General features: G+C 38.8%; 1 protein-coding gene across 1 annotated transcript in view; it reads left to right on the top strand.

The window, feature by feature from the left end:
• The first annotated feature begins 2,674 nt into the window (after positions 1-2,674).
• Positions 2,675-25,330, top strand: part of LOC122816291 (testis-specific serine/threonine-protein kinase 4-like) — a 73,390-nt gene continuing 50,734 nt past the window's right edge. The window contains exons 1-3 of the mRNA XM_044089026.1: positions 2,675-2,923; positions 4,577-4,791; positions 23,808-24,123. Of these exons, the coding sequence (XP_043944961.1) occupies positions 2,675-2,923; positions 4,577-4,791; positions 23,808-24,123 (780 nt within the window). The remainder of the gene's footprint in view (positions 2,924-4,576; positions 4,792-23,807; positions 24,124-25,330) is intronic.

The following is a 25,330-nucleotide window of genomic DNA, read 5'->3' as shown; positions in this document are numbered from 1 at the left end:
AAAAGCTCCAGTATCAAAACAATTACAGTACATAAGCTATAATACATTAAAGCAGAGAAGCATAACATTTTCTACAGTACATTAGAGTAGCGAAGCATAAACATTTTTTTAGTACAAGAATAAAACTGTGGGTTGTATATATATCATACAGCAAAATAACTTTTATAATACATAGATGTTGTTTTAAAAGAATATAATTCAAATACAGAGAGGGGAATTTAAAGTAGAGCAAAAAATATATACATAATATACATGTGATGTAGAGCTCAAGCTAATGAGTGTAATTCAGTTAGTGAGAGTGTGTGTAAAGAGACAAAACTAAGATATAGTGGAGTGAGATGTGTGTGTAGTAAGAGGGATAATACATTAGTGTAGCTGGTTAGGTAGGGTCCTGACAAGGGCAAGATTTGGTATTAAATAGGTGTAGTCTAAGTTCCATTTTGAATTGTTTCGGTGGGGAATGTATCTTATATGTAAAGGGAGTTTATTCCAGGCTTGGGTTACAGAGCATTTATATAACAGTTTACCAACATTTTGATAGGTTGATAAATATCTAGGAGTTGCTGGTTGGATGTGTGGAGAGGACGAGTGGGGGTATAAGAGGATACAAGGGAGGAGAGGGGTGGGCAGGTGGATGGGTGGTGCAGTATAGCTTGTGTTATCTGAAATTGTGATGGTAGGAGCAGTTGGGAGGAATTCCAGCCATTGAAGAGAGTTGAATGCAAGGCAGTGGTGGGATGTGTAAGGATAGCTGGTGGCAAATCTAACTATTTTGTGGTATGTTTGTTGGAGTTTAGATAAGGTGGTAGCCTCTATGTTAATTAAGATTGGGGCAGCATAGAGGAGGGAGGGGAGGAGGAGAGCCTGTGCCAGGGACAGTCTAGCGTTTGAAGTAAGACATTTTCTTTTTCAGTAAAGTAGTCCCAGTTTTGCTGTTTTTTAAATACTTTGAAGGATATGCAAGTTAAATTTTAGTTCATCATCTATGATGGTACCTAGGAGTTAGTGTGGGATTCAGGTTGAATGGTGGTCTTGTTTGAGGATGTGATGACAAAGACTGATTTATAATTGCAGAGAGAATGAGGGAGAAAAAGTAGGAGTTTAGTTTTTTGGGGGTTTAAGGTGAGCTGATTATCAGACAGCCACTTTTCTATGGATAAAAAGGAATCTTGGGTATGAGCATGGAGGTCTGAGATATTGTTGGAAATGGTGATGGAGTCATCAGGGTATTGAATAAGTGAGGATTGCCTGCAAGCTGTGTGAAGATCATTGGTGAAAATATTGAACAGGAGGGTGTCCAGGATGGAATCCTGGGGTACTCCAGATGTGATGGGAAGAGAGATGGAGCAGGAAGTGAGCCATCTGACAGTTGTTGCCTACTGGAGAGTTAAGTAGAGAACCAGTTAAAGGAGGGAGCAGAGAGACTGAGGTTAGCAAGTTTAGATAAAATAATAGGGTGAGAGACAGTGTCAAAGGCTTGGGAGAGGTTGAGGAAAAGACAGAATACAAGTTGGTTGTTATCTCTGGCCTTAGCTACTGTATGAGTAAATGATAAGAGTGTTGTTGCAGGATTGTGGTTTAACTAAAATCCATGTTGTGCTGGTGTTAGAATGCATTCCTGGAGGAGAAAATTGAGCAACTGTGTATGAATGCATTTTTCAAGTATTTTAGAGAGACAGGAAAGGATGCCTGCGGGCCTATAGTTGGATGGGTCAGTAGAACTGACCTCTTTATACAAAGGGATGGTGAAGAAAGATTTCCAAATGTCAGGGACTGTGGCTTCTTGAATGGTGCTCTTGATTAGAAAGAATACAGGGTAGGCTATGGATTTGGTTGCTAATTTGAGGAAGATAGGGGGAAGGTTATCTATGGAGGGAGAGCAGGGTTTGAGCTTACACAGGAGTGATGTGATGCAGGCAGTTGAACAGGTTGTAAGGTAGAGATTTCTGTTTTGTGGGTTGGAAGGAGTAGGAGAGAGAGATTTGTCTTGTGGTTAGTTTTTGGACAGTATCAATGAAGTAATTATTTAGAAGGATAGCAGTTTCTAGAGATTTATTTGGTATAGGGGAGGGAGTGTACAGACAGCCCAGATGGAGAATTCGGTTAAGGGTGGACCAGAATTTTTGTGGGTTGGATTTACAGTTGATTTGGGAGAGTTATAGTCGGATTTTTTATCATTGTTGATTTGTTCCCTTCACAGTAAGGGTAGTGATTAGTACTGTAACCTACTCCATATTCTGTGTCTCTTTAATGGAGAGTTTTTCTTTAACAGAACTTTTTAATACTGATGTCACTGACTATAATATCTCTCAACTAGCGGCAACCTTACTGGCTGACATTTCCATGAAATCACAAAGAGATGAAACTGCAGATGACATCACAGGACTCAAGCACCATTCTAGAACAGACTAAGATGTTTTCCCAGAGAAACAAAGCAGTGGTAGAGTTAGTGTATTTCCTCATTCAAAGTGCATATCTAAAAGATTGTGAATAAGGGTCATCGAGCTGAATTACTGAGGAGTGTTGATATTTTACAACAAATATTTATAGAAAAGTGAATTCTGGTATTTCCTATTGTTGGAAGTAGGTAATTCCTACCTTGAAACCTCTCTCAGATTTTTTCATTGATACTTCAGGTTTTGGCTGCAGAACGTGCCATTTTAGAGCATAAACTATGCTGGGTTGTACAAAAACATCACCTACTTTGTCAGATAAGACAACTGCTGCTAACAAAGCAATGCAGCATCACCGAGTGTTGGAAGGATGTGGTTATAAACTTCTTAGGAAGATTGGAGAAGGAGCTTACAGCACAGTCCATGAAGCATACGCTGAGCGATGGCAGTGTAATGTGGCTGTGAAAATAATTTCCAAGAAGCAAGTCTCTCAGAATTACTTGAGAAAATTTCTACCCAGGGAACTCCAGGTATCTTTCTCCTTCTATATGTAGCCGTGTATGTGTGCACATGTGTAGCTAGCTATCCAGATAGATAAACATAAAATATGTCACAACTAATGATACCATTTCTTGTTCTTGGAAAATATTACATTACTGTTTCACATATAAAAATGATTTCTAGCAATAAAGATCTTGCTGAAGCATGTACAGGACGTAGTTTGAAGAAAATGCCTTGGAAAAATATAACTTTTCCAGTTAGAAGAGTCTGTCCCATTGCTTTATCTTCCAATGGCTGGTAGCAGCAACAATTACCCCTAACATCCATGTATATCTACATGAAGCGATGGGTAGAATTGTATTGTATTAATACTATACTGTAAACTTGTTGGTATACTTCCTAACTGAGGAAAATGATCTTCAAATATGTTCAGACAGAGCACATTGTAAGTTATGGGTTTAGTATTATTGTCACAGATTTAACAAAATGCTCATCTTATAACCTCACTTAATGAACTAAACTGGGATGAACTGTACTGCAAACTGGTCTTTGGGAGATATGTCATATTAATGCAGTATTTCGTAGGATGGACTCATATCAATAGCATACTGAAAATATGTGCCAGAAAACTAAAAGGAACAGGCTAAGGTTCTGAGTGCAAATGTTCAATAAAATAAATGGAAACTGAAAAAACACAATATGGTATAGTATGCATCTCAGTTTGTATCCAGTTTTCAATAAAATTTTTAAGTCCCGAGTGAGGAGTACGGCATAGCAGAACTGAATACTAGCAGTGAGAGGGGAGGGTGGGATATAAGATGTTGATAGAACATGCTCTGTATTATATGAACAAACCAAAATATTTTGTGTGAATTTGCATGGGGGGCAAATGATCTGTTATTCCCATCTATAAAAGGTAGTGAGGCTACAGGAGGAAAGCAGGCAATAGCAGAGGAGCAGGCAAGGATGTCCCTGCAACTGTGCCCAGCAGATATAATACTAGAAGTCAGTGCAGTCACAGTGTTACTACAAACAATGGTGGGGGGGTGTGTCAAATAGCATATAAAGCGACAGATACAGGAGTAACTCTCCTTGCTTTTGAAGAGCAAGCATAACCCTGATCTTATTTGTGATGGGTCATATGAAAACAGTCATAGTTTTGTTAGGAACTATTAAAGTCAAAATCCTGCTAGAATTCAATATCAGTACTGCATAATGAGGTTCAGTTTCAAACAAGCATGTTTGTCTTACTTTTCTATTCCTTCTGTAAACCACATTTGCATAATTACAAACAAGCTTTGAAATAATAAACTGACCAATCCAATTCAGTGTTGATATATGTGCAATCATAACAGCCAGTAGGATGTCATTCTCCAGAAAGATGCATAAAAAATGGCAGACAAATTATCAAAGAAAACAAAGTAGCTAAAAGCGCAACAAACTAAAGTTGTGGGAGTGGTGGAGTCCAAAGCTCTAAATTACTAGCAGTAATGAATGAGGACATATCATTAGAGATACTAAGGCAAAGAAGACATATCGGTTGGAAGAAAAGTCCTGTGTGACACATTAAAATGTTGAATGTTTGCATGCATAACTACATGAACTCCTCTTGTGTGCAGTTATGCCACTGGTAAGAACCTGACGTTGAATTGCATAATACTCACTGGTGTTTTTTTTCCCAGGTTATGAAAACCCTGAGACATAAGAACATTATTAAGTTATATCAAAGCATCGAGACATCAAGCTACATATATTTAGTAGAAGAACTTGCAACTAAAGGAGATGCAGCTGACTGGATTTTTAATCATGGTCCTTGTCCAGAGGCTCTCGCTAAAAAGTGGTTCACTCAGATGAGTGAAGCGGTGGCTTATATGCACAAGCACGGAATTGCACACAGGTATGGCACTTCAGACTCATTACAATGCTTTTGACAAAATTATCACTGTAAAATGACCAACAAAGAGAAAGAAGGAAAAACACAATATGAACAAATGGAAAACTGTTTATTATACTCCTAGCAGTCTGGCACTAGGCATTTAACCTTTACCCAATGATTTGAACCAAGAAATTAATATAACCAATGTGAAAAGAGGTGTCACAGAATTTTTTATGAAAAAAGTTAAGTACTTGTTAGCATTGTATGAATGTTCAGTAAATAATTTAGTTCAATGGAATGAAATGCTGGAATCATAATGTGTCTGTTGATGTTTCTTGATGTTTCTATTGAATTATTGTTATTTAATTGTAGTTGCTATTTAATGGGATATGATTTAGTACTTTTATAATTCATTGCCGAGGCACCAGGTTGTCCATACCATATTTTTTATTTCTTTTGCTTTATCACACTGCTGTTATTGTCATTTTTTTAAAGGTAAGCATCAAAGCATGAATCACTCTAGCTTTACTCTACCTTCCACTAAAAAGGTAGTTGAGTGATTGCAGCTTATGTTTTCTGTCCCACAGAGCCAAACAGTGTATCATCTGCATTTATTTTATTGCTCTAAAGGAATTTCAACTAGTGGAAATAATAGTTACCCATGTCACACAGAAAAATAATCATAATGCTCATACTGTAGATTCATAGATTGTTACTAGGGTAATGACCTATGGAGTCTTTCTAAGCCTAGCCTGGTTTTCCCAAAAAAATATTGATGCCATATATCCAAATAGGAGACTGACAGCCGGGCATTTATAAACTACCTCTGTCGATAAGAGACATGGTTGCCAGGCCCAATGTAAATTTCCTATTCCCCATCCACTGGTCTAGGTTGCACTTAAATTAGGTAATAAACATACTCACCTTCACATGGATGGGAAACCTGTTGCATAAGAGGGGCAGTCTCTGGGAACATTATCTGTCTCTCCAACATGTTATGTTTAAGTCACAAACAAAATTCATGTCCCTTGACCTTATATTTCTGGTACTGTTTGGCATACAAATATGCAGGAGATTCATAAGTATAGGGTTTGTGGTTTATGGCCTGCTTGTTATCTTGGGATTGGTGCTAACATTTTGCTTCTGATGAGAGAAGAAGCAAAGGAGCATTGTATCCCAGCAGAGTGAAGGTGCAGTGAAACTAGCTGTAGCCATTCATGTGACTCCCCTCCTTTCATCATTCTTGACAAGCTAATTCTTTGTTTTCTGTAAGTACTGCTTGATTTGTTTCTTACTTCAGAATATCTGCTTAAATACTTCATCCTTAAATTTTCAGGGTCTATGTATTAGTTTTGCATGAAGTGTTTGGCAGTGCTGTGTACAGATTCAGACTCCTTGAGTGACATTTTTCCTGTAAAAGCATGATTGAAATTTCTCCAATACCTAGTTGCACACAAGACAACTAGTTTGCAGTGACAAGCACTATCAGCATAGTTGCAAACCGGATACTCCTGACATTGATTGATATTCTCACTGCAACTGTCTAATCCATAAAAAAGAGTCTGTTGCTATGGATATGAACTTTCCCACTGTCTCTGTTACCAGCTTGGTGGATATGGACATCTTGAGGCAGTCTAGAAATTGCCTCATGTTTACTGACAACCAGTTAATTTTCAAACAAAGTGATATGGTATATGAGAGATGTATTTATACAATATCGCTGTTGGCAAAGCTCTCACATAAAAGTACCTCTAATGTCAATAAGGTTCTCAGTATTACACACTGCATTCATCACACACAATTCAAAGCAGACATACAGACCCACATATGCTGAGGCACTTAAATGTAACTTTCCTAAACCACAAAGATCTCCTAGATGAGATACACATAACAAATACCCTCAACAGCCCCAAATGCACTCTTTCAAAACAACACCCACATCAACACATAGATACACATCTCATTGTCGCTCTTCTTGTGTATTCAAATAAGACAATGAAGCTTGGGTGTTCGTTTAAGTTCAAACACATCAAGATGGATGACTGAAACATAAAACCTAAACAAACTAACTGACTGGCTGATGCCCACTCAAAATGGTATTGTTGCTTGCACGTGCTCAGTACTTATATGCATGTGCCCGTAGACTGGAATGGCTCTTAAAGATACAACACGCACTCTTATCTATATCCTCCCTCTTTAACTATTCTGTCATGCAAATGAAAATGACAATTAGATGAGCTTGCAAATTATACAGACATATACAAACAATAACAATTGTGTCCAGGCTACTGAGTATCTGGGGCTAGGTCTTCAGATACTACCTGACCTAATGTAATAATCATAACTGGGTTTAGCAACAGAGACAGTCACTGGGAAATCTTATTCTTCAGGACTTTCAGGGACACTTTCAGCAAAAGGAACAGATGTTGGAATGTGCTCTGGAAAAGGAAAATTGGACAAATCACTCTGAGAACTAGAGTCTCCATTACAAGCAATATGCCATAATACTGGCTCAGATACTAGTAGCAAATGTTTCCGATTCTGCCTGAATTCCATACCTTGTGACTCAGTGATGTATGATCTCAGTTCATCACAGAAATGTTTCACAAGTCATATTTGGTCAAATCCTTTTGCTGTCTGCATCCTCACTATCTCTCCTTCTTTTTTACTGATTCAGAGGCTTGCTAGTTTTGTCATAGTAGGACTTTTGAGACAAACGCTTTTTTAGGAGTTAAGCTTTTACTGCTTTGTTGTTTTTAGCACTCAGAATCAACAAATTCTTACTGACTGGTAGTCTGGTTCTGGATTGTCTTGACATAAGTCTCTGAGCAGGTGAATCAAGTAAATTGTTGCAAGGAATGTTTCTGAGATTAAGCAGATTAAGAAAAACATCAATATTGTCTAGTCTGGATTTTTTCAACAGCTGTTTTGCACTTTGAACTGCACATTCAACTAAGCCATTTGATTGTGGGTATACAGGACTACTAGTAACATGAACAAAGTCCTATGTTTCAGCAAATCTTTTGAACTCCTGACTTGTAAACTGTACACCATTGACAGAAATGACTTTGTGCAGACTACCATGGATAGAAACATGTCTTTTCAACTTCCTAATAACAGCACAGGAAGTTAGGTTAGGAAGCAGGTCAATCTCGAACCAATTTGAAAGAGAGTCTACTTGATCATTCCACTCGAAAATATCTGTCGCTACTGTCAACCATGGTCAACCAAGAATCTGGCTTAACTGAAGTAATTCTTTTTGTTAATGCAGTTTAGGACTATTGCAAACAGAATGAGCTGAGATTTCCCTCTACATATCTTTTGACATAGACGACCAAAATACTAGCCCTCTCACCCTTCTTTTGGTAGAATCAGTTCCTGCGTGGCCATTATGCAGGATTTTAATATACTCTTGTTGCAAGGATTTTGGAAAAATCACTTTGGACCTTTCATGATGATATCATCTTCCATCAAAATCTTATCTCAGTAAGGAAAATGCTGCTCCACATCTACTAGTAAACAAGATTACTTTGACAGCCATCCCCGACTGATAAAGTGGTTGAGCTTCTGAGAACTGGATCTGAAGCTGTGTGAGTTCTAAGCTAATCAAGACATGTGGAAGAAAAATTTCTCACTTCTGTGACTTCAAAATCAGGTTTCTCATTTTCATGCTGTTCACTGTTTTTTCTGGGCAAACGGGATAAAGTATCAGCAAAATAAAGAAGACTGACTTTTGTGTAAACCAAGTGAAAAATGTACTTTTGCAATTTTAATATCATGCATTTCAGTCTCATAGGAGCTATGTGCATTGGGTTTTTCAAAATAGTAACCAAAGGTTGGTGATCAGTCTCGATTTGAGTAGATTGGCATAAATATAATCATGGAATTTCGAACATGCAAACACAATGGAGCCTCTACCCCTAAGCCCATAAGGCAAGCCACCACACAACCCAACATTCTAGTCATTGGAGACTCCATCATGAGGCACATTGATGTCCCTCTAACCAGGCTAAATAAGGAGAAAATCATGGTCAATTGCTTTTCAGGGTCTAGGATCCTCAGCATTACACATGCACTCAGGTCATTAGACAACAAGTCCATGTGGGATTAAATAACCTGAGACATACCTCCCTAGACTCTATGAAGAGAGACATCATAGAACAGAATCACAGTTTCTCTTACAGATTGACAATTGTTTTAGTTTTTTGTGCCTCCCATTAACCTTGTTCTGCTGGATCAACCTGCTCTATTCACCCTCGCTATGCTTTGGCTCACTCCACTCCCCTACCCTACCCTACCCCCATTCTCACCCATCCTGACATCATTTCCTTTATTCTCTTGGTTACCACACCACTATCCCAAGAGGTCCAACCCTCATTTCACCTCCTCCAATCTCCCTCCTCCCTGCTCTCAACCCTCCTCCACCGTTATCACCACCTGGTAACTCTACTGTTTTAACTCCTCCCTCAACTGCACACACAAGGTATAGGTTCAAAGGTGTTTACTAGGCTAATGACCACAAGGGCCTTTTTAAACATAGCCATGCATCCCAAATCTCTAACAAGTTCTAATGCCCTTAATTTGTAAGCAGGGGTTTGGGTGATGAAACATTTACAAGCAGGGGCCTGGGAGATGAACCATTTACAGGTTGCCTGTGTCCATTAGAGACATAAGTGGCAAATCAGGGATGACTTACCTGTTCCCCATCCAACTGTCCAAGTTGCACTTGAATTGGGTTAGGGAAGAACTCTGCTACACGTGGATGGGTAGCCTGTTCTAAAGATGGGCTAGTCTCTGGGATACATACCTGTCTCTCCAGCAGGTCCTATTTATATCACAGGCAAGGTTTAAGTCTTTAGAATGGGTAATTCTGGTGCTGTTTATTTTGTGGATATGCATGAGGTCTGTCAATGCCCTGTATGCCAGGCATAGACATTCAAAAAAAGCCTGTGGAAGACAGAATACAGAGAAATGGCCTTGAGGTGGACTGCACAGGACATTTTACTTATGCCCTTTATTCTATTATTGAGGAAGTTCTGTGGATGTTCCAGTTGTTGGATATGGCTGGTTAGGTGCATACCAAAGGGGGCATTGTACTCAATGATAGGTCTGATGTGTGCCAGATACAGTGGAACAACTAACCTGGTCAACAAATGTCAAATAAATAAATAAATTATGGAGCTCTCAGAATATGTGTCTCAGGCTGGTATGTGCATAGCATTGAGCAGCCTGTTACCTACTCCAGGGATGATGCCACAATATGAACAAAAGATGACTGACTTTAATAACTGGCTTAGTTTCTGGTGTCATTCTAAGGGATGCAATATTTGTCAGCATGGAAGGGAATGGTCACCAGACCACATTGCTTAACCAGAGGTGATCTGAACCGCTGCCCTCTAGATTTTTGAATATTACCTGCAACATTATCCTCCCCCATAGTGCTTTTTTAAGTTAATGCCAAACTGAAAATACTTCTGACATAGCAAATCAAAACCAAGAAAATCTAAAGGTATTACAGATCAATGCTAGGAGTCTAAACAAAAATCTCCACTCCCTAGAAGCTCTCTTCTCCCTAGAGAATGCTGATGCCTGTGCAGTCACTGAGACATGGTTTAAAGCTGCGGACAGCACACCAACAGTACAAGCTTATAATGCCTTCTACACATTTAAACCAGCTACTTCACAGGCAGTGACTAAAGGTGGAGATGTCTCTGTATACATCAAAAATAAATATACTTCAAGGCTAGTCACACAGGACAATGCACTTGAGCTGCTCTATGTTCAAATCACCATATGCAAAATCCAATCCTATTTCCTTGCAAGCTATAGGTCCCCCTCTATGACCCAGGAAACCCATACCATGTATTTAAATATATTAGAAACACTAGCCATCCAGCCCAATACCATATGCATGAGTGACTTTAATTATCCCACTATTGACTGGGAATCCTGTATGACACCAAACGTACATGCACAGACATTCCTGGATTTTGCAAACACAAACTCCCTAGACCAGATAGTCAATGCACTAACCAGGGATGCAATCATACTGGATCTGGACCTCACTAATATGGGAGACTGCTGCACACCCCTTACTGTAATGCCTTCCCTGGTAAGGTCAAACCACAAAATTGTCTCCTTTGAACCAAAAATATAACCTGGACCCCAGCTAAACCTGGAATATTCAGAAACTACACTAAGGCTAACCTCTTTCTATTAAGTTATAACCTGGTAAAATGTAAAGCCCCCATAAACTATGAGAACACTGCTGCCTATGCAGAATTGTTCACAGAAACCCTGTACAACCATGTTAATGGCTTCATAGAAGCAGCTGTACCCAGTAGGAAAAAGTATGGAACTAACTTAAAAAGCAAGCCACCCTGGTGGAATCACGAAATCAATAGGCAGAAGAAAGAAAATCATGGCACAAATTAGGAGGTGCAGCACCCAGCAGGATAAACGTACTCTCATCAAACTAAACAAACAACTCAGAGGACAAATAAAGTCTATCAAAGCCACATTTGAGGTAAGTTTGGCCTTCTAGGCCAAGGACAATCACAAAGCATTCTTTAGCTATGTCCACAACCTCAAATGTAATACAAAACTGTGCAGACCTCATTGAAAATGGAGCCACCTATACTAAGATAGAAGATATAGCAAACCTCCTTGCTGATAACTTCAGCTTCAACTTTACCCCTCTCTCCCCCTCAACCCTCCCTCAGGAAATACCATCAGACATAACTCTCCCTACTATCACTAGGGAGCAGGTCCTTAATGATCTCTCTAAGAACAAGTACACTGCATCAGTTGGCCCAGACAATATCCCAGAATACCTTCTAAATAGCTTAAAACATGACCTATCAGGGCCTCTGGAATTACTATTTGACTGTAGCCCGAAACAGGCTTCATGCCTCATGAATAGAGAACAGCAACAGTCATCCCTCTGCACAAAGGTGGGCCATCTACAGACCCTGGAAACTACAGACCCATAAGTCTCACTAGTCTTATATGTAAAGCCATGGAAAGAATTATCATGGAAATGATCAATAGAGATATAGTAAACCTCCAGACACTGGACCCACCTCAGTTTGGTTTAGTCAAGGGCAGATCATGCCTACTCAACCTGGTGGACTTCTTTGAGAAGGTAACCAAAGCATTTGATGAGGGAAAATGGTTCACACTGCCTACCTTGACCTGGCCAAGGCATTTAACACAATACCCCACTTGGGCATTGTTGACAAACTCAAGAGGTTAGGTACAAACTTGTATCTCATCTGGTAGATAGCCCACTGGCTCACAGACAGGACCCAGAAATTTAGAATTGAGGAGTCCACCTCTACAAAGAGGACAGTCACAAGTGGAGTCCCACAGGGATCAGTCCTTGGACAGCCCCTTTTTGGCATTTACTTCTCAGACGTCAAGGCCAATATCAGTGGTCTCTGGCTGACTAAATTTGCAGATGATTGCAAATTAGGAGCTGTCATTGAGTCCCACACTGACACAAATGCTCTCCAGGAGGGGCTGACACAGACAAACAACTGGTGCCCAAGCCATGCACTAAAACTAAATGCAAAGAAATGCATGACAGTATCCTTTTTGAAGTCATCCATGCATGTTAACTATCATATTGACAACACACCCCACACTGACCCAGTAGGGACTTAGGGGCACACATAGATAGTCATCTAGCCTTTGACAATCACATGTCTACAGTAGTGAGAAACTCATTCTATATTACACAACTTATAAACAAAGGTATGACATCTAAGTCCAAGGAAATCATTGTTCCACTGTATCTGGCACACATCAGACCTATCATTGAGTACAATGCCCCCTTTGGTATGCACCTAACCAGCCATATCCAACAACTGGAACATCCACAGAACTTCCTCAATAATAGAATAAAGGGCATAAGTAAAATGTCCTATGCAGTCCACCTCAAGGCCATATCTCTGCAATCTGTCTTCCACAGGCTTTTTTTGAATGTCTATGCCTGGCATACAGGGCATTGACAGACCTCCTGCATATCCACAAAATAAACAGCACTAGAATTACCCATTCTAAAGACTTAAACCTTGCTTGTGATATAAATAGGACCTGCTGGAGAGACAGGTACATATCCCAGAGACTAGCCCATCTATAGAACAGGCTCCCTATCCACGTGTAGCAGAGTTCTTCCCTAACCCAATTCAAGTGCAACTTGGACAGTTGGATGGGGAACAGGTAAGTCACCCCTGATTTGCCACTTATGTCTCTAATGGGCACAGGCAACCTGTAAATGGTTCATCTCCCAGGCCCCTGCTTGTAAATGTTTCATCACCCAAACCCCTGCTTACAAATTAAGGGCATTAGAACTTGTTAGAGATTTGGGATGCATGGCTATGTTTAAAAAGGCCCTTGTGGTCATTAGCCTAGTAAACACCTTTGAACCTATACCTTGTAAATCAGACATAGATCACCCATCAGCAATCGATAGGAGATTGAGTATAGGATAAGGGCTTTAAGGTACTCTGTGTAAGGCAGGATTGTTATGCCTTGTATCATTTCAGTAAAGAAAGGCTAAAAATGTCCTTATTGTACAACATGGAGTCCCTAGTTCCACCATACACTAACAGAAGCTATAATATGCACTAGTCTGTCTGGTGGGATAGAGAAATGAAAGCTTTACTAAGAACCGATTGAAAAAAGGTCAGTTAATGACAACAATGCTGGAAGGCGAGGGTGGTGCAGTATGGGAGTTGAGTGGTCAAAGCCAACTTATCTCTTGTGGGAGGATGTCAGACTCATTTCATTACTGCATCTAACGGACACATAGGCAGATACTCAGCATGCAGATGAACCAGGGTTTGCACTTGGCTCGGCTCTGACAAGCCACGTTCTTATGACAGTCTGCACATGGTAGGTGCATGGATGTGCATACCCAAAGGGAAAGACACCTCAGGCCCCCCATATCCATCAGGGTGCTCTGAGCCACTGAATATGAAATGGTAGGTCTATAAATCGTAAACTATTAAAGGCTACCTAAATTATGGCCATCCAAATAAACTCTTACCTCATAGGGTAACCAATAGGCTGATTAATTCCAAAGAACTAATTGTTGGTATTCAGTAAGGGATAAATACATAAAGAAAAAATATTACAAGAAAAAAGTGAAATATGTCACCTGACCTTTTAGACGGTCAGCATAGGGGATCTGCTTTAGGCCTGTGATTCTTTTAGTGAGGTATTTCTGCAGCCTTTCCAGCTGTTGCAGATGTCTTGTGAGGTACATACCAAACGGGGTGTTGTACTCTATAATGGGTCTAATGAGGGATGAGTACAGTGGGACAACGACCTCCTTTTTTCTGGATGAAAAGCCCTTAGTGATGAGGTGTGCTACATAGAAGGATTTCCTGACTGTTGTGGCATAGCTCCTTCATTTTCTATCTGGGGGTAAAGTTCCAAACCAGGCAAACACAATACTGCATCTCTACAAACATTTCTTACATAACCTGCATCAAGTTCAATACATACCTCTCAACTGGCCATATTTTCCTGGAATATACAGATTTTTGCATCATATCTTGGTCTGTTTGTCATAAAATGTGTGTTTTCCTGGCAAATCTTTTAAGATTGAAGTTACTATAGTGATAATTCATTTCAGTTTCAATCCATAGCCTTCAGAAAATGTACGATAAAACAAGATCTGTTATTCTAGCAACTTTCTAAGTTTATAAGAGCAATATTTCAAAGCTGTTCCAATTTATGGGCCTTTGTCCTACCATTATTTTAGGCTTTGCCCAGATTTCTTGTGCTAAGAGGTTGAGAGGTAAGGCTTTGTTTTGGCTAACTTCAGTACGCCAGGTCTAAAAAAAATAATTTGCTGTCAGTTACCTACTTCCATAACAAACAAAAGATGCTCTATGCTGACTATTTACCTGAACACTTGGTATGTGTGGTCTTTTTCTAACAGCATTATTAATAGATAGACCATAGTCAGGATACAGTACATTAAAAGGTAGGTCATTAATAAATAGGGAGAACAAATGGCTCCCAAAAGAGCATTGAGTGACACCCCTGGTTAACATTCCTATGCAATAAAGAGAGAGGTATTGGCTTGAACCCAAAACATTCTCCCTCAGAAGTAGCATGAATGCCACAATACCATTTCTTTAAGGAAGACAAAAATACTCAGCCTCAGTTACAGAATGTAGTGCTTATCATTTTCAAAGGAGCATTTGAAATCTATAGAGATGTCACAAGTTAACAGTCTTTCCTACAAACTGTGAGAAATTTGATTGGTTAAGGTGAAGAGTACAGTTACTGGACTGTAACTTTGGCAGAACAAATGTGTTCAGCTAGGTAGTGCATCAATGAGCCAGACTGAAAAGTTGTCCTAATGTGGTTGTAACTAAGGTGGAGAAGGGCAATATTGATGATGCCACTGTGCTGCTATGAGAGGTAGAAAGATACGACGACAAATGCTAACAGCATAGTATGGAATTTTGTGGGCACAGATTATGATGAAATGGGAGAGAGGGTTAAAGATAAGTTAGGAAACTGGGCAATATTAAGTTAGTACACAAGCGTGAGAATAGGCAAGAGACACACTGATAAAACAGTACCAGGACAAATGCGCTTAATTTGTGAATAAAATGAGGGGCCTCACCTTCTCGTCCTCCTCTGTTTTTGCTTTATCAGTTTGCAGTGTGTTTCATGTATGTTTTTGTTCTGTGTAAGGGACACAGTGCTTAAGGCCATGGACAAAGATATGAAGAAGACAAATGACATAAGAAGACCATCATGACTGCAAGGTGCTATGACTTGCTAATGATGCCAAAGACAGGGCAGCACAAAATGGTGGAAGAGATACAGTGTAAGGAAAGGAAACAAGCAGAAATGAAACAAAGGATGTGAGGGTAAAAATGACAACTATGGAAGAAGTGAACTAATGACTTCTTTAGGTATGTAGCAAAAAGAAGAAAGATGAATGCTTGGTCAGTCTATGGAAATATGGGAAGGAGCTCACAGAAGACTATAAAATAAAATGAACTGCACAATGAATTATATTTCTCTTCAGCCATTACAAAGAGAACATGAGTAGGCTATCATGATTGGTGGATAATCAGAGTGCGGACAGCACTAGACCATTCCAGGGATACTCTAGGTGGAATTGCACAGTGAACTAGCTGTCTTTAGATTAGGTACAGATCAAGGGTTGCATGTACTATCTCCAGGAACTCTCACAAATCTGGCAAGACTGCCAGCAGACCCCTGGATTAATAATATTCAATAGATCACTCACAGATCCATATCAGGCTAACCCTACACCACATTCACATTCCTAAACAGCTTGTCCTCTCTTCTCTCCTCACTCACATGATATTTTATACAACTATCAGATGTAACCTACGGGAGACCTTCCTTCATTCTATTTCTCATTTCCCCTGTTCTAGATTTACTGAGACTCCACTCTTGGAATGTTTCTTGAATACTTTATTCTGCTCCTTTCCTCTCCTGCTCTACTATCATGCTGTCTCTTCTTTCTGAAATCCACTTACTCTAACTTGTCTAGAACTAGACTCCTCACCCATTACCTGCTCTATACACAATCTATTACACGAGAACTCCACAATACTATACAAATTTAAGCTTTTGCCTGCATTTTAACTATTATCCTATGGTGCTCTGTTACTGCTATGCATCTGTATATGAATGGGACTGGTTTTTAAAACTGATCTACTGTGAATCTGCATTGTAGATGTAATTGTGAAATATGAACAATGCAGTTGTACACTTGTTAGATTAGCACTTACCTTTGCTACTGTTTGCTAATATGCTTACTCTTTATTATTCCAAAAAAGGGGCAGGGGATGCGAATTGTAAGGTTAGATAATGATGAAACGAAATATGAAGAAGATATGAATAGATTTGGTGAAGAATTATCTGAACGTGGATATAATAATGAGGAAATATACAAAGGGATACAGGAAGTACAAACACTCAGGGAAGACAGAGCAAGACCCTATATGCATGGACCGACATTAAATTTACAGAATGTATTTGGAGTTAATTATGGCAGTAGTGAGGTAAAACTCACACTGGAATATTCTAATAATGTGAATTGTGTAAGACAAATTATTGAAAGAAATTGGTTCATATTGCAAGCAGATACTGATATAAGTCAAGTAATAAGGAATAAACCACAATTTAGTTATAGGAATAAAAAGAGTCTTAAAAGACTATTATGTTACAAATCATAATCATAATGACATAAGTATTAATGGGCTACACAAATGTGGCAGCTGTAGTGTATGTAATGTATTAGCATTAAATAATGAGTTTATACACCCTAAGACAAATAAAAAAATATGAATTTAAAATATCAGCTAACTGTACAATGAAAAATTACATTTTTTTACCCACTTGTAATTTTTGTAGCTCATTTTATGTGGGCATGACAGATAGGACATTAAGGGAATGCATTAGAAAGCATCTAGCAGCAATTAGAAATAAGGATGTAGAGAGAAGTGCTCTTGCTAAGCACTCAGCTATGTTTAGCTATACACATGTATTTAGTTTTAGAGTTATAGAGTGTTTACATTTAAGTCCAAGACTAGGGGATTTAAAAAATTTGACAGAGCAATGTGAAATGAAGTGGATACTTGAACTGCAAGCTGATAAATTCCCGGGTCTTAATGATAGGCCTTCTATTAAGCCTTATTTAAAAGGTAGACCTTTGAAATCGAATGTATATATATTTTATGTGCACTATTGTATTAATATATATATATATATATATATATATATATATATATATATATATATATATTTGTTTGCGTCTATATCACTGTATTGAAGACACAAAATGTTGAACGCTCACAAGAGAGAAAATGCCGAAAATTTAACTCGTTATTGTGGGGGGCTGTGCCACCCACACCCCCCGCTAAATATATATTCCAACTCTGAGATCGCACTACAGTGAGGAAAGGGCAAATATCCCAATCTTCACTGTACAGCGATCTCAAAAACGGATCCTCAACATTTCGGCACTTTAGCTATTGTGAACGTTCGACATTTTACTTTTTGATACGGTGATATAGACCCTATTTATAGATATATATATATATATATATATATATATATATATATATATATATATATATATATATATATATATATATATATACATATACATATATAGTTTTTAGAATGTCATTTTAGTTATGTATTCATGCTTGGTTTTGATATGTATGCATACATTTGTAAGTAGATAGTATGGTGTTGACTTTAAGAACTTGATTGGATAATTTGTTAATTGATGAATTTATGTGTATAAATAGAGAGGCAGTGAAGTGAGATGCTCATGGTCTGAAGAAGTATCATTGATGTGAAAGCGTTAACTTGTACCTGCAATAAATATATCTACTTTTAGCCACCTCGATTGCTACATTTTTATTTTTATTTTACTCTTTATTATGTTGCCATATTAGGAAAATTATTCCAACTTTGATTTTTCTATTTGTTTATTCTGTCCTTTTCATATTGATGTGTGGGGCTTTCCTAATCAGGCCTCCACTGAGAGGGGATTTGCTTTTGATGCCCATGTCAGATTATCCTGGTAAAAAAAATAAACAAATAATAGATGCCTGAAGGAAAACAAATGTGCTATGCATTTACATGTATGAAAGCAGAAATAATGCAGCAATGTAAGCCATGGATAAATTCTGAGGGGAAAGCTGGCAGTATTTCTAGAGGGTCAATAGTCCCCAGGACACATTTTAAAATTAGTTCCTGATCAGAAGTGACTATGAATCTGACATGGGATACATTTTTATGAGTGGTTTATAGGTGAATTGTGATGCCAACAGATGTGGACTGCCTGGGCTTCTTCAAAATGTCCAACTCAACCCCACATAGGAGGATGACAGGATAATTGGAAGGGTTGAAAGTAGATACTATGAATCAGGAACTGGATGCATTATTGCACAAAGAGAGTTGTAGTAAGACGAATGAAGTCAGGAATAAAGAAATGCTGTCAATCCTCAGAGTGCCCTTGTCAGGCATATCTTAAGGAATAGGGAACAGGTTCCACATACTAATGACCACACAGTGGAGTACTGAGAAGAATTTAGAGGAGGAAAGATGGCATTTGAGGTTCAGTGCAGAATAATTCAAAGTACTGAACCTGGACAACAGCAGTCTTGGTAGGAAGTATCAGCTGAAACTAAAACTAATGCTACTAGTATGTTGTCTTATTAAAAAATGCAAGGTCATACTCTTCATATCATATTATGCAGCGATAAAATGAAAATAATTGGAAAGAGAGAAACACTCAAGGTAATGTATTAAGGCGACACATACTGTGGAGTGCTTTATTCATTGCAAGACACAGAACCATTGATTGGTTTGTCAGGGGAGAGAATCATGCTACTCATTCATAACTAAAACAAAATGTCAATTCATGTCACTGTTTATACTGTAACTAATATAAATGTTTTTATTAAACTACTGATCTCTTTTGCTGTTACTTCATCGAGCATGAAATGTTCCTATTATCAAAACTGCACCGTAATTTCTCTTTAGGACTGAGTCATAGCTGAAATAGACATTTCACAAGCTCACCTATGCAATTAGTAAATCCATCCACACATAACCCCTTTTTCACACATGGGATCAGGGTGTCACATCAACAGCGATATTCATCACAAGCCAAGATTTTTACCACTTGGTGGCTAGCCCTGCAGCAGTAGATCATCTGTACAATTCACTTGCACACACAGGCAATTTAGGGTGTCCAGTCCATCTGTACAACTCACTCACACACACTGCCAATTTACAGTTTCCAATCCACCTACTGGATGTCTTTGGAATGGGGAAGGAAACCAGATCACCCATAGGAAACCCATGCAACGACAGGGAGGATATGCAGACTCTCCACAGAAGGCACCCCACCTGAGAATTGAACCAGTGAACCTCTTTCTGTGAGGTGATAACACTAACTGCTGCACCACCAGGGCCTCTGTAAAACTGCAAATTGATTTAAGGTGTACATATTCAGTATAAGCAAAGGAATGCAGACGGTCAGATGGTAGTGGATTTTGCAAAAAGGATGGACATGACTGTGGTGAATACGTATTTTAACAAGAGGGAGGAGCATAGGATGACATACAAGTGTGGAGGAAGATGCACACAGGTGGATTATATCTTAAATAGAAGGGCCAGTCTGAAGGAGATTGGAGACTGTAAAGTGGTGGCAGGGGAAAGTGTAGTTAGGAAGCATAGGATGGTGGTTTGTAGGATGACATTGGTGATCAAGAAGAGGAGGATGAGTGTGAGGACAACACCAAGGATCAAATGGTGGAAATTGAAAAATGGTAATTGGGAGGTGGAGTTCAGGAAAGGGTTAAGACAGGCACTGGGTGGCAGTGAAGAGTTACCGAATAGCTGGGTAACTACAGCAGAGCTAGTAAGAGAGATGGCTAGAAAGGTGCTTGGTGTGACATCTGGAAAGAGGAAGGACAAGGAGACCTGGTGGTGGAATGAAGAAGTACAGGAGAGTATACAGAGAAAAGGTTGGTGAAGAAGAAGTGGGATTGTCAGAGAGATGAAGAAAATAGACAAGAGTATAAGGAGATGAGGTGCATGGCAAAGAGAGAGGTGGCGAAGGCTAAGGATAAGGCATATGAAGAGTTGTATGAAAGATTGGACACTAAGGAGAGAGAAAAGGACCTGTACCGATTGGCTCGACAGAGGGACCGAGCTAGTAAAGATGTGTAGCAGGTAAAGGTGATAAAGGATAAGGAGGGAAACGTACTCACAAGCGAGGAGAGTGTGTTGAGCAGATGGAAAGAGTACTTTGAGGGGCTGATGAATGAAGAGAATGAGAGGGAGAGAAGGTTGGATGATGTGGGGATAGTGAATTAGGAAGTGCAGTGGATTAGCAAGGAGGAGGTAAGGATAGCTATGAAGAGGATGAGGAATGGAAAGGCTGTTGGTCCAGATGACATATCTGTGGAAGCATGGGGGTGTTTAGGTGAAACGGTAGTGGAGTTTTTAACTAGATTGTTTAATGAAATCTTGGAAAGTGAGAGGATGCCTGAGGAATGGAGAAAAAGGGTTTTGGTAACAATTTTTAAGAATAAGGGTGATGTGCAGAGCTGTAGTAACTACAGAGGGATTAAACTGATCAGTCACAGCATGAAGTTATGGGAAAGAGTAGTGGAAGCTAGGTTAAGAAGGGAGGTGATGATTAGTGATCAGCAGTATGGTTTCACACCAGGAAAGAGCACTACAGATGCGATGTTTGCTCTGAGAGTGTTGATGGAGAAGTACAGAGAAGGTCAGAAGGAGTTGCATTGTGTCTTTGTGAACTTAGAGAAAGCATATGACAGGGTGCCTAGAGAGGGGTTGTGGTACTGTATAAGGAAGTTGGGAGTGTCAGAGAAGTATGTAAGAGTGACATAGGATATGTACGAGGGTAGTGTGACAGCGGTGAGGTCTGGGGTGGGAGTGACGGATGCATTTAAGGTGGAGGTGGGATTGCATCAAGGATCAACTCTGAGCCATTTTTTATTTACAATGGTAATGGACAGGTTGACAGACAAGATCAGACAGGAGTCCCCATGGACAATGATGTTTGCAGATGACATTGTGATCTATAGTGAGAGTAGGGAACAGGTGGAGGAGACCCTGGAGAGGTGGAGATATGCTCTAGCGAGAAGACTAATGAAGGTCAGCAGGACTAAGACAGAATATGTGTGTGTGAATGAGAGGGAGGATAGAGGAATGGTGAGGATGCAGGGAGTAAAGGTAGTGAAGGTGGATGAGTTTAAATACTTGAGAATAACAGTTCAGAGTAATGGTGAGTGTGGAAGAGAGGTGAATAAGAGAGTACAGGCAGGATGGAGTGGGTGGAGAAGAGTGTCAGGAGTGATTTGTCACAGACGAGTACCAGTAAGAGTAAAAGAGAAGGTCTACAAGAGGGTAGTGAGACCAGCTATGTGATATAAGTTGGAGACAGTGGCCATGACAAAAAGGCAAGAGTCAGAGCTTGATGTGGCAGAGTTGAAGATGTTAAGATTTGCACTGGGTGTGACGAGGATGGACAGGATTAGGAATAAGTATATTAGAGGGTCAGCCAAGGTTGGAAGGTTTGTTGACAAAACCAGAGGCAAGATTATGTTGGTTTGGACATGTGCTGAGGAGAGATGCAGAGTATATTGGGAAAAAGATGCTAAGGATGAAGCTGCCAGGTAACAGGAAAAGAGGAAGGCCTAAGATAAGGTTTATGGATGTGGTAAGAGAGGACATGCAGGTGGTTGGTGTGACAGAGCAAGATGCAGAGGACAGGAAGAAATGGAAACAATTGATCCGCTGTGGCGACCCCTATTGGGAGCAGCCGAAAGAAGAAGATATTCAGTATGTTATATCATACACAGTGAAACCAGTAGCAGTGATATATTTAGGCCCTCATTCCAAAAGGCTTGATCTCTGTGTAAGTGACCACTGACATGGAGGGTAGATTTAGATCAGGTGTTTTGGAATGTGGTCCCCATAGTAAGTCAATCTGTAGACAGGCCTTACACCAAATTAAGTCACTTACACTGATAGCAAGTCTTTCATAACCAGGCAGACTTGCACTAAAAAACAAAAAATAGGCAGGCAACAGTAATAGCGCTTTCGTCAAGTATTCTTACACTCAACTTCATCAGAAATTAGTTAAAAGAATGGTAGCCATATTTAAAACCAGATTCATAGTCACATGATCAGTCACCTCACATGACACCATGTCACCTGATACAATTCTCGTTTCTATAACACATGTACCTAAAAATTGTATAAACAGTTGTGCAAAAAATATATATATACTCTCGCAAAACATATGCTATAAAACCCTGGTCATTCCTTCCCATTCAGCGTGATCGACCAAATTGAATTTGACATCAGGGGTAGTCCATTAGGCTTAAAACCAGAGGTGAAGGAGCTGATTTGGCAGCTTAGAACCAGGGCCTATGTGACATCAGAGTTGAACGGTGTATGCTCTTTGGCATGTGTCTTGAAACTGAGGAGTTTAAAACGTTAACACAAGGCTAATACTCAGGTGAATAGACATATAATTTGGGGCACTCTTTGCATTTGTTATGTACACATAAACTACCCGCCCCCCCCTCATGCACAAGTACATGCATTTATGACATTCAACTGAAATTTATTCAGGTTGATTAGTGACATGTAACAATTTTTATGTACATAATAACAAATATTGTTTTTTTGGATTTTTTAGCTGGCTTTATCATGTATATTTATGTATTCTTTGTATATGTACATATGAATTTGAGTATTAAGTCAATAGGAAAGCGTATATATATTTTTACACAACTGTTTATACAATGTTTAGGTACATGTGTTATAGAATAGAGAATTGTATCAGGTGACATGGTGTCATGTGAGGTGACTGATCATGTAACTATGAATTTGGTTTTAAATATGGCTACCATTCTTTTAACTAAAGTCTGATGAAGTTGAGTGTAAGAATACTTGACAAAAGCATTAACCATAAAAGTTTAAGAATTACTGTTGCCTGCCTACTTTTTGTTGTTTTTCAGTAGTTTGTTTGCAGTTTGATTCTAGACTTGCACTAAAAGCAACTCTTTTGGAATCTGGTTCTTAGTATTTAAATGATTATGTCTTTTTCAAAAATATATTAATCACCCCATCTAATTACCTTCATGACTTATGAAGATATATACTGCACTTAACTACTGAATCCTTGTATCCACATGAAAGATAGAGAGCAATACTAATACTGTAACTTAGAGAATGGTATACAGACAGACATTAGCATAAAGCTAAACTGGAAGAGCTTAATTATTATTGTATAACAATTTATTTCAGACGACTGACACTTAACAGTTTCAAGTAACACTTACACACCAGAATATGTTTATAACTCTCATTAACATCTTCTACTGATAGTCAAAGAAAACATTACCTGTCAGTTGATTTTTATTTTGTTTTTTTAGTTAGTTATTTTTGCATTTTTTTTTATTTTGCAGAGATCTGAAGTTAGAAAATCTGCTAATCGACAAAGAAGGAAATTTAAAAGTTGCTGATTTTGGGTTTGCCACATCAGTTGAACCTCAGAATCTTACTAGCACATGCTGTGGAACGCTTGCATATCAGCCACCAGAACTTTTGCGAGGAGAGGATTATAGCCCCTTTCTTTTTGATGTGTGGAGCATGGGAGTTATCCTATATCATTTCATAACCGGAAAACTGCCATTTCCAGACCAAGATGTGGTGAAGCTTTATAAGAAAATGCATAAGAAACTCAAGTTTCCATCTGGAAAGACTATTACACACGACTGCAAGGTAAGTTATTATTGTCTCTTTTCTCCTCCTGTTTTCCTTTGTTCTTCTAAGTATGAGCTACCAGTAAATCATGATATTGGAAAAAAAACTTTACCTATTCGGCCTCCTGAAGTCATGTTAGATTTTGTAGCACCAAGAAAGTGAACTTAGCAAACCTTTTGAAGCAACCGACATTGTTTAGTTAATGTGTTGCCAGTGGGACCCTATCTGATGTTGTAAACATGCATATATATTCCTTCCTTATGCTGCATTCAGCTTTCCCAATGTAGAATTGGTCATAGGATGAGCAATTAGGTAAATAAACCACTGTTGTAGTCTCACAATTTACCCGGACATGTCTAAATGTTAACATATGATGTTTCAATATTTCACAGTGCCTGTTGACATTAATAAAATTATATAACCTGCAGTGTACAGATTTACTGGTTCTGCCCTGCTCTGTGCTAGTTTTTAAACTGGTCTCAGTGTTATGTTCCAGTATGTTTCTGATATTCACCCTTCTCTTATAAATTAATTTAGGGGAGAAACCTAATGTCTTTCTATTCTTCTAAGAATGATAAATTATTCTGCAATTAGTATGGATTTATTTTTTGAAGTCATGCACATTGTTGCTGTTAGTTAAAATCACAAACCTCTCAAAATTTGTAGATTGTGAATAGTCACTAAGATGGCATTCATAAATAAGTCCACTTTTTGAATTCATGTAAACATTGCAACGGATCTTTCAATATGTGATAAAAGCTTCTAGTTTTCTTTTTAATTTGAATTCAATAAAACTAACAAGTAATTCTGCTGTTGAAGCTTCCACTATAACAATAGGTCTTACTGGGAGTTAAGCTCTTATTGATCTTAGCTAGTCCATATATATCAGGAGTCTGAATAGGTTTTGTAGCGGGAGTTGTCTACCTTTTATTGAAGCCAGCCTTCCAAGGCGTGAGGCATAGCTTTTTGTGTTATCTGATTGCCTGAGGCTCTTAAGTTTTCCTTTATACTACTGTATAAGGAGTTACAATTCTGTGAGACAGTATCAGTATCTAGTTGCTCTTTATGGCCTAGCTGTGACTGATTCAATAGACATCTGGATACAGAAAGCCTATAAGTATATTTTGGGCACTTAATCTGTTATCAGTGATAGTCAACTAAACTGCTGCATTTATTAATTTGCTTGAGATTGCTTTTCTTGGTGTCTGTATTTTGTTTTCTGTTT

This window comes from Protopterus annectens, chromosome 12.part0, assembly GCF_019279795.1.
Source record: "Protopterus annectens isolate FY-2018-M chromosome 12.part0, PAN1.0, whole genome shotgun sequence".
NCBI classification, from domain to species: Eukaryota; Metazoa; Chordata; order Ceratodontiformes; family Protopteridae; genus Protopterus; species Protopterus annectens.
The sequence above is the reverse complement of the archived record's forward strand: the minus strand, read 5'-3'. Positions and strand labels throughout refer to the sequence as shown.